Source organism: Hakea prostrata, chromosome 9 (genome assembly GCF_041222555.1).
Source record: "Hakea prostrata isolate BN-2017 chromosome 9, UWA_Hpros_2, whole genome shotgun sequence".
Lineage (NCBI taxonomy): Eukaryota > Viridiplantae > Streptophyta > Magnoliopsida > Proteales > Proteaceae > Hakea > Hakea prostrata.
This window is the reverse complement of record NC_142608.1, coordinates 44,660,274-44,671,288: the sequence shown is the minus strand read 5'-3', so window position 1 is coordinate 44,671,288 and position 11,015 is coordinate 44,660,274. Positions and strand designations below refer to the sequence as shown.

Below are 11,015 nucleotides of genomic sequence, written 5' to 3'. Positions count from 1 at the left end.
CTACATAGGAGGTCAGAGTTCGAATTCCCTAGGGCTAAGGGCGAAGCCCCGCTTATATTAATTATATAAAAAGCGCATTGTGGATGTAGTCGTGGTGCGCGCAAACTGGTCCGGATGAACCTCATTCCAAAAAAAAAAAAAAAGAAGGTTTAATCCACATTGTGGGGCCTTAAACATTTCGTTGAAGATGAAACCCAAAAATCCATCCTGATCTTTTAGATTTTGTATTATAAGTTTATAACTCTCGCGGACACCAAAATAGGGTTACAAATAGACACTAACGACTTAGAAACACAGTACAATAATATGGTTTTCTATCATCTTTTTTCATTTTTTCCGCTTCATTCTCATATGGCCATATGGGTCTTCAAGGGAGTGGTGGGCCCACTAGGGAAACAGATACGTTGAGCCTAATTTCTGACGTGTAGTGGGAAATTTTTGTCTTTCCAGCAGGTGATGCCGTAATCCAATGTTAGGTGCACTTCCTTCTTCTACCGTGTGTGACTGTGGATTACGGTGAACTGCATTATCTGATCGATGGAACATTGACGTGGACGAGAGAGAATAATTACACATAAATTAGCATATGCCTTATCCACAACTATAAGTGAGTTTGTTTAAAATTACAAAATCATCCTCTATCTTTTCTTAAAAAAAAAAGATAAAATTATTTATATACTCCATAAACTTGCAATCAAATTTAAGTACATATTACTTCTCTCCACATATTAAGATGAAAGTTTACTGGGTGACTCATTCATGTCTCTTGTTAAAATTCAGAGGTGGGTTCTCTTTTAAAGTATGAGAATAAGAGAAATATTTATTGAGAAATTCTTAAAAATTAACGTTAAATGATGATATCATTTCTTAATAAAACATTTAAAATATTAATTTTACCATTCACTCAGGTCCTCTTTTTCATGTTGAATACTCGTCAGAATTCGTTTAGTTCTAGAGGAAGCCCGGAAGATTTTCATCGCCATGAATATAGTTTTGGAAAAATGTGACTTTTTTCTTTTCTTTCTCATTTTCTTTTTAGTAGTAGAAAAATGTGAAATTTGTGAAAATGAATTATAAATAGTAAGAGGTAAAAACAGAATATAAGGGCAAACTAGGAATTTGATATAAACTGCTTTTCTTTCCGCTTGCCTTTTTTGGGGATTGGAACGGATCAGAGATCAATAAGATCATGGGTTCATGCAGATGCTTTGGGAGTTGCAGTCTTATAAAATGCAATGAAACCAGAATCACAAAGGCAGAGAGGATTGGGCACTTTTTTTGATTTTACGATCTGGGTTGGGTACGAAATTCAAGAAAAAGAAATTCTGTTGAAGGTTGAGCACGCATAGTTTACTTGATTAATTGGTGGTGGGAAAAAAACAGAGCAGCTAATCTTCATCAATGGCTACCAGGAGACCTCTACAGTATGTATTGAAGAGGGTTTGTAGGGGAAGGAGTTTCAGCGCTCTTCCTGAAAAGAAAATTTCCTCTTCTCAGGAACTCATCAACATGGAAAATGAATACAGCGCTCACAAGTTGGTTCTCTCTCTCTCTCTCTCTCTCTCCCCCCCACCCGGTTTAAATGCTGACGAGTTTCAGTAGTAACGTCACTGTGTATTGTTTATCTTGTTGGGTCCCTTTTCTTTCAAGGTTCTGCTTGAATTCTGTTATTTGATTTTCTTTTTACATATCCTTGTTTGAATTCATTACATGGATTAAAAATACACTTTTTGTGGTGAAATACAAGATAAAGTTCGTTCCTTTCTTCGTTTATTTGTTCTAAGTATGGAATTATATATAGTTGTAATTTATTCTAAGGTAAAAATATTTAAAACTATCGTGATACTACATAAGAACGATCAAGAGGAAACCAGAAGGAAGATAAATCCTCACTCGGTTTCAATTTTTTTCTGTTTTGAAATGCCTTGCTAATCATCATCTGGTTCACTATAATTACAGAATCTCAGTTGCAAATTAAATGTGCGTAGCAAGAGGTGTTGTTAGATGCTTGAAGGAGGGGAAATGAAAATGAAGCCGCTGCTAGTCAGTGGTTTTGAATATACAAATAGAACCAGCAGCTTCTATAAGTAGGTATTAACCAGCTCCCGTTACAAGTCTACAACAACAACGACAACAAGCCTTATCCCAACTAAATGGGGTTGGCTACATGGATCCTTCCTTTCCTTCCAATCACCTCTACTTGAGGTCATACTAGATACAAGGCCTAAGCTATGCATATCCTTTGTCACCCTTCTTCTAAGGTTATCTTAGATTTGCCCCTAGTTTTTCAAATTCCTTCTATCTAGATTAAATCACTTCTTCATACAAAGACATTTAAAGGCCTCCAGCTCCCATTACAAGTCTATGTAGAAAAAATTAGCTCTAAGATTTATGGGTTTGTAATAACAAAGGAAAGTAATTTCTTGCCGAGTACTTAGGGTTACCTGGAAAGCTGCTTAAATGCTAACCTGTCTCCTAGCTTTGTCTGTGTGCCTTGACTCTAAAGTCATGCCAATCGACAATTACCTCTGGTGTTTTAGTAATACTCTTCCTAATGTATTGGATAAGCTATTGTTATGCCTTTTCGTCATTGAACTGGTTCTTCAAGAGTTGATACAGAGATTGATTTTTTTTTCTTTCTTTGTCTTTCTTTTGGGGGTTTGAGTTTTTGTTTGTAATGTTTTGTTAGCTAATTAGTTCATCCTGGATAACTTCTAGATTTATAGCCACTAGAACAATCTTCTTTGAGTAAAATTTAGATCACATTTTTATTTCTAATTGAATGATTAAACCCATAAAACTTTATCATGGTAATGCATATCATAGTCTAATTCTTATTAGTTTGGCATATAACCAGACACTCAAAAGTCTCAGCCTTCTGATATGCATAATAAGTATACATTGTAACTCTCCCCTGATATTGAACCTCAATTTGAAGGAAGCCCAAAACGAAAAAAAAAAACTCAATTATGGATGAAGAATAGGGGAATTATGGGCAATTTGGTGCAATCAATCACCATATTTGACTGGTGATCTGATGAGATTTAGCAATCAATGTCAATGCATGAAAAGTTTTGGGCTTGCTTTAACTTTGTTTTGTGTTTCATAAGCTTGATATATCTTTCTCCTATTCTAAGTCAAATACGTTGGATTAAAATGCAGTTACCATCCAATTCCTGTGGTATTTTCTCAAGCAAAGGGATCATGTGTATGGGATGCCGATGGCCACAAATATCTGGATTTCCTCTCAGCTTATTCTGCTGTCAATCAGGTAATTTTTTTCTGTATACAGAATGAGCTTTTGACTTATGTGATAGTTACATCAACATCAGATGCTTAATAATCAACTTATTTTATCATTTGGGGCAGGACATCTATAGATGCCTTGTAATACAGAGTACAACATTCCTTCCAAACTTGGTTGATGTAAATCTGTTTTTTGTAATGTTTACCCAACTCTCATACTCTCTCTCATATCACTATGAAGTTTGCTCAGGGAAAATTTTTCAAGTTGTCAGAAAATTCCTTGCACTTATTTCCACCAATTTCCTTTTGTTTTTGTTGGTATACATTGTTGTGGCCCTAACTTAATAGGTGAGCTATTGCGATTAACTGTTGTAACATGGTATCAAAGCCCAAATGCCAGGTGTTGATTCCTAGTATGTGTGAGGGTGTTTTTTTTTTGTGTGTATTGTACCCCTACTTGTATGATTGTATCCCCCAGTGCCACATGCAGAACCATGCGAATGAGTGTGGACTTGCACATACTGAGGATGCTGATATAATTGTTGTGTCCCACTCTAAGCATCTTCAGCTTTCGGCATATAAGAGGTCATAAATTTTGATTGTTTTAAATATAATAATTCAACTCTATAGTATGACATCCAAATTAGCATTACCCAATTTCTGCATGTGCCTTATTATATTCCAGTTTGGCATGACATGTTCAAAGGGTACTGCTCATCAGGCTGGTGGGCTTAGCTGAGGCATTTTACTGAGGTCCAACAGAATCTTTTGTTTTTGAGGATGTCTGTTGATGTCATAAGTGAACAAACACATACTGCTGACTCGTGCTGTAGTAAAACCTGGATTTAAACTTCATCTCTTGCTTCTGGAATGCAGGGACATTGTCATCCAAAGATCATAAAGGCCTTGGTTGAACAGGTAGAAAGGCTTACCCTGAGCTCTAGGGCCTTCTATAATGATAAATTCCCACTACTTGCAGAACGGCTAAAAAGCATATTTGGTTATGACATGGTGCTTCCAATGAATACTGGAGCTGAAGGTGTGGAAACAGCTCTGAAGTTGGCAAGGAAGTGGGGTTATGAAAAGAAAAAGATCCCGAAGGATGAGGTATGATTCAATTAGTCAGCCATGGAATGTCAAGCTTATTTATGGAGATATTTCTTTGGTTGATGCCAGTGGTCCAAATACAATATTTTTAATGAACTGATGGGTTGTGGCTGATGATGTCTCTTTGACGATCTGTTTGTGATAAAATTGCATGTTTTGGTCTTTGGTAGTTTCACCTAAATAACTCTTAAAATTTATTGACATAAATTGTGAGTCCTGTGAGTTCCTTGTGAATGAATCTGCTTAATAGTAATGGTAGAAATAATCCTTGGAGAGCAATGATATCATTGGGTTCTTTAGCATTGATCCACCAATTTTTGAAAATCTTTTCTTCTTCGAGTTCCAGTACTTGGGTTCTAGCCGATTCATGACCAGTACCAACCTTCTGGACTGATTCAAATTGGAATCCATAGGAAGCCGATCCTGTGGCTTTTGGGTTTTTTTTTTAAACTATGACTTAGTATTTGTAATATCATATTATCATGTCTCATCTTCTCACCAATCTTGTGGTGCATTAAACTTGAAATAACATAAGGGCCTTTGAGAAAAATTACTTTGATCATATAATGTTGATTTAAGCAGAGGACCTATCTGTTTCTTGAGTTTAGCCTTCTAGAGTGTTTATAAGTTTATAAATGGCTTAGAGAAAAGCTAAATGATAAATTTCTTTGTTACTCTATCCCACCAAACCTTGTAAAATGGAGAGTGGCTGGTATATTTTAGCTGAGTCTACAACTTTATTACTTATGTATTTCTTATTCCTTTCTTTAGGTTAGTTCTTTTATAGAACTTCCTATTGATGAGTAAGTTGTTATTTCTTACTAAAGACCAAAATAGTGATCTCTTTTGGCTATTGAAAGTTTGCTATGCACTAGGCCGCTCTAAATTAAATCTGCCCATTTACTCCTTAACTTAGTTTTCATTTTTGAATTGTGTTTAACCATCTAGATTTTGTTTTTAGGATAGGACACAAGTGACATTAATTGATCAAGTCTCTAATATCCAATTCCATTTTGTTGGAAAGAGGCCAACTAACAAACTCTGTTCAAACTGAATCATGTTCAGGCTATTATTATTTCATGTTGTCGCTGTTTCCATGGCCGTACCATTGGTGTGATTTCTATGAGCTGTGACAATGAAGCTACTCGTGGTTTTGGGCCATTGTTACCTGGCCATCTTAAGGTTGATTTTGGTGATGCTGCTAAACTCGAGAGTATCTTCAAAGGTATATAAATTAAAAAAAATATAAACATGTTAGAGATCTGGTAGATTACATGCAGCCATACAGGAAATAATCATTATCAGTTCAGCTTGGAAAAAAATTATAAGCCAAAAAAGCATATAATTATTTGAATAGTCATAGTAACAAAATTTATTAAATTTTTTATGAGATATCTTAGGAGTAAGCCATTGGATGGTGGATCCAGTTCTTGGAGCATGGTCCACCTTACTGCTTTCCCTTTGGTAACTAAATGCATATCTAGGACAAGTCCTGCATTCTTCTTAAGTTTTGGTTGAGAGCTGTAGTCATTCTCATAGCCATTCTAAATGTCATCACTCTAATCATTGACTTCTTTCTGGATTGCAGAGAAGGGAGACCGGATTGCTGGATTTTTATTTGAACCCATTCAAGGAGAGGCTGGGGTATGTCTCCTTGGGATAGGAACTGGCTAGTTGGATGATGCTTACAAACTTTATCAACTATTCCTTGTGTAACTGAATCCAGTGCAATTGGTTTAGAACTGCCTAATCAAATTATCAAATCCTTATTGGATAGTTGTTTATTTTTTCCTGAAAGTTTGAACAAATTCTCTTTTGTTAATTTGATTTCTGTCTCTTCTCTCCTTTTCTCTAGGTTATAGTTCCACCAGATGGTTACCTAAAAGCTGTGAGAGATCTGTGCTCAAAATACAATGTTCTAATGATTGCTGATGAAATACAAACTGGCATAGCGCGCACTGGAAAAATGCTGGCTTGTGACTGGGAAGATGTTCGACCTGATGTTGTGGTAAGGCGTTTTAATTTCTTTATGTGTAAAAATCTGACAAGCCATCAAGGAGCACACACTTTTTATTTATTTTAGTGTTGCTTATATTATGTTGGCATGGACATAGATTTAACATCAATCTGGTGTTCCATTTAGAAGTTCCTTAATGTTATAAATTACTAGGTAACACTTTAAAGTTTGTGATTGTTAAAATCTTATTTACGAGGCTAAGCTTTAAAGTGTGTGACAGCCATATGGAAGACATGCTAGTGTTTCTAGGTTATTCAGATTTCACACCTTTCATAGAGGTGTCCTACCCTAAAAATATTGGATTAGCATATACTGCCACCACTTATTCTGACTTTTGATTTTGACCAAGGAGATGATTGACTAATTGAATAGTGAGACTCATTTCATGTGCACCATATGTATGGCATCTGAGTGATGGGAAATTTTAACTATGCAACAACCTCACACCAAACAAGTCCATGCATCTGTTCCAAAGCTGCTTTCTAAATTTTATTAGATACATGAACAAAAGTATATGGTTTTGGCAGTTTGAACAGATCTAAGAATCAATTGGGGCATGGTTTTATCTTTACACTTATGGAATTATTGCCAGCTCTAGTATGACCCTGAAACTCTGTCATTTCAAGAAAATAATGTTCCATAAGACACTTTTATTTAGTGTTAGAGGCCAAACAAGCATGTACCTCAGCGGTGCTGTGCTAAATTTTTATTTGTCAATATGTTAAGTCATGTCTGAGCTTTAGCTATATTTTGATACGGATAAATACCTAATTATGCCATTCTGTTGAGAGCTTATTCTTTCTTACCATCTTTGATTTCTAATTTTCTATCAACACTCTTTGATTAAGATTCTAGGAAAAGCAATTGGTGGTGGAGTCATACCTGTAAGTGCTGTTCTTGCAGACAAGGATGTAATGCTATGCATCAAGCCTGGAGAACATGGAAGGTGTGTTGCTTCAAGTGATCTATTTTACCTGAAATTTCTCGGTCAAATTGTTGAAGTGCATGCAAATTATGTTTCGTCATTACATTGGCCTAGGATCTTTAACCACATCAGGCTGTCACTTCATTAAAGTATCATAAGATTCATACCCAAGCTGTATCTCAACCATAGTCCTGTGTAGCGTTCATCTGCAGATATTCGGGTTTTATCCAAAACCAAGTGTAAAGAAGCATGTTTCCAGATATTCATTGATGGCTGCTGTTTAGTCCTTATTCTAGTCGTGTGGTGGCACAACTCAGAAAAGCTGGGTTAGGCACCCAACAAATTTTGAATGAGACCAAAACTGGGGATCCAGCTTGATGCAGTTTAAATTTATGCATGAATTCCAGCACAAGTGGTATCCCTAAATTTAGAGCTCAATCATGCCAAATTGATGTATGGAACAGTGACATTGTGATCCACTCCTGTTATATCTCAATGAGGAACTTAAAGTAGGAATTTTGAAATGAATTGAAAATCTAGCTTCCAAGAAATTGATAAATCTGATTTTGAGACCTTAAGATTTAATTTCCATATTCTCTGGATGTCAGTTCATCTAGGAGGCCAGTTTTGGAAGTGATGTTTCAATATTATAGATTCCTCAACTTATGGTTTTACATAAACCAATATGCATTTCATAGTTTGTATATGTTTGCTTTTTTGATATCATTATTAGCTTTTACAAAATTCTTGCCGATGATTTGATTGTTTTCAGCACCTTTGGTGGAAATCCTTTGGGAAGTGCAATAGCCATTGCCTCTCTAGATGTCATCATTGAGGAGGGACTTGTTGAGAGGTATGATATTTTCATTTCGTGATATCTTCTTCATAATGAAGCCTAGTGATCTGGATTAAAAATTGCACTGTTATATCATAGTGGAAAAAGTGCCTGCTTCAATTAGACACCAACTTAAATACTATAGCTAGTTCTGTTAGTATTAGAAGTGGCTAACTCAGTGAAAATTGCTTGATATAGATATTCAGGTTTTGATATATACTTTTTTTGGGTAGCTTGTTAGTGTTGGTTATACAGCATTATGGCAATGGAAAACTTAAATATTTCTCATTTTGAGTCTTACATGATTGGGATTCTCTTTATTTTCTGAACTTGTAATAAGTGATGATATTATGTTGTTACTTTATAGGGCAGAAAAGTCGGGGCAGGAATTGAGGCAGCAGCTAGTGAAGGTTCAGCAACAGTTCCCTCAGATAGTAAAAGAAGTTCGAGGAAAAGGTTTGCTCAATGCTGTGGAGCTCAATGGCAAAGCTTTGTTCCCTGTTTCTGCTTATGATGTCTGTCTCAAGATGAGGGATAGAGGAATTCTTGCTAAGCCAACACATAACAATATAATTCGATTAACCCCACCACTCTCCATGAGGTAAATAATGCATTATGGACAAATATCCATTCTCAAAAGCTATCCTGATTCAATGTTTTTTCAACAGTAGGCATATGGTGACAGAATCATGGAGGTTAACCATTTAACTGTGGTTTTTTACTCCAAATCATTGACATATTTTGGATGCATTGAAAGGCCACCTGATGTAGCCTCACTGGGATGAGGGTCAATAACCAAGGAACCTAGTTGAGTGGGAAGCAAAATGGTTGCGAGGAGTTTATAGGCTGTTTACAGGGTTTAAGGTTTGTAGGAGAGGTATACTAGGTTTGGCTAAGGTTTATAGGCTTTAGGTTAATGAAATACAAATCTCACCTTCTTGTTGTCTTATTTTTTGGTTTTTCTCAGATTGAAATTCTAGGGTTTCTTGGTGGTGGCTTGGGGTTGGTGTCGAGTGCTAGATGAACGGGAGAGATGGTAACTCTAGAAGGGGAGGGGTTTCTGTGGTGGGGATTGATGGATATGGATATTAGGGTTTTTTTTTTTTTTGGGGGGGGGGGGGGGGGTGTTGGGGTTGAGAAGGTTAGGGCCGTATGGTATTGAGGGAATTTGGATAGGTTTGATGGAGGGGAAGAGAGAAAAGAAGGCTTAAGAATGATGGCTTGCCGGTTGAAGGACTTGTGAATGAAAATTGATTCGAAAAATGCAAGGAGTGCAGGAATTCCTGCACTAGAGGAACCCTAATCAATCCTTCCTGTCTTGCTGCAACTTCTCTTCAATAGTTTTATTTTTTGAAAACTGATTTGTTACAAGCATGAGGCTTTGTATTTAGTCTTTATTGAAAACTCCTAATAGGACTGGACTTCAAAACCAAGTTTAAATGGGACTTCTATTTGAATAGAACTTCTATCTAAAAATTGGACTTCTTCTTGACATAAACTGATTCAAATAGCAACACAAAACATAATTAATCCACTAATAAATTCTGAATGTAACAAGACACAACTGGCTCCAGTTGGGGTGCCCAAAATGACAAAATTGCCCCTGCTGTTGAACCATTCTTCTATGCTGTTGGGCAGCAATCTAGGCCCTCTTTCGGGCCTTGGGGATCTTCTTGGGATGGGTGTGGGGACCTACATCACCAACAGTTGATAGTGCTTTTGGCTTTAGCGACTTGATATATGGACTGCTGGTGGTTAAGTGTTCAGTCCATGGTATAGATTTTTACTCTGAACTTCCAGGTGTTATAAATTCCTGGCCATTGCCAGAATGCCAGTCCAAGGGGTGGCCTATCACTATGAAATGTCAGAATTAGTTCAAGGGTAGGCTACATTTCAATAGGCGCTGAAAACACTTCCCATCTCTACAGTACATGGTACCTCCTAGTAGACTCTTTGCAACCGTGGTAAACTTTATTAGTTTATTACACTCAACACAAATGCCTGGCTTTGATACTCTAAAGATTTTACTACTGCATACCATGTGAATAATGCATATTGAGTCCTCTTTCACAGAGAATTTTGATTCCCAAGAATGATATTGTATGCTTGCTTGCAATTGTCTAATGATGTTCACATTCTTAGGAAGAGCAGGACAATTCTTATCATCTGTCCAGGGTATATTCCAGAGTATGATGTTTTGGCATCTTGATCAGGCTAATTTTGTAATAAATCTTTCAACTGGAATCCAACTGCTACTAAGAGCTTTAGCATAGGGAGTGACACCATTGGCAAAATATTATCTTGTCTTCTTGCATAGTGTGCGCATAACATTAGTTGCAACAAATCATAGAGGCCTTTTTGGTCTTTGGCTTCCCTTTAGAGTTTCATAATATAACATGGCAATTGCCTTGGTTTCTGTTTTTGCATTGACTGATTACAGTATGGATGAGCTCAAAGAAGCTTCAACTGCACTGCATAAAGTTCTGGAGATTGACTTACCAAAGATGAAGCAGCAGAAGCCAGATGCAGTTGCTCCGGCAGACTCTGAGGTTTGTGACCGGTGTGGTCGAAATATGTATGGCCCTTCAGATATCTGAGTTCCATGTGATTTCTACCGCATACTATTGGGTCAATGAGTCCTACATAGCTTCTGACACTACCTTCCCAACCCTTCCAAAGGAGAAGAAAATGTAAGAAGAATTGTTTCTGGGTAATATCCTGGCTGTACTTCTGAACCTACATTTCCTTTTACAAATAAAGAAATATCTCAATATAAATAACTGGAGATTGCCTACTGATGAGTATATCTCCTTATTTTCGTTTGTTCAGCTCATTGTGTTCAGTATTTGCTTGAGAGTTGAGCTTCCACTGGAAATTAGTCTTCC

At 36.7% G+C, this 11,015-nt stretch overlaps 1 protein-coding gene across 2 annotated transcripts; it reads left to right on the top strand.

The window, feature by feature from the left end:
• Nucleotides 1-1,152: 1,152 nt before the first annotated feature.
• Nucleotides 1,153-10,958, top strand: DELTA-OAT (ornithine-delta-aminotransferase). Of its 2 annotated transcripts, XM_089168275.1 has the most exons (10): nt 1,154-1,535; nt 3,163-3,271; nt 4,123-4,353; nt 5,419-5,578; nt 5,942-5,997; nt 6,209-6,361; nt 7,219-7,316; nt 8,068-8,148; nt 8,498-8,731; nt 10,571-10,958. In XM_089168275.1, the coding sequence occupies exons 1-10, from the start codon at nt 1,402-1,404 to the stop codon at nt 10,725-10,727; spliced, it is 1,413 nt and encodes a 470-aa protein (XP_089024401.1). In that variant the 5' UTR covers nt 1,154-1,401; the 3' UTR covers nt 10,728-10,958. The 2 variants fall into 2 exon arrangements, with proteins under 2 accessions (XP_089024402.1, XP_089024401.1); XM_089168276.1 differs by lacking the exon at nt 10,571-10,958 and having other exon boundaries at nt 1,153-1,535; nt 8,498-8,735.
• Nucleotides 10,959-11,015: the final 57 nt, after the last annotated feature.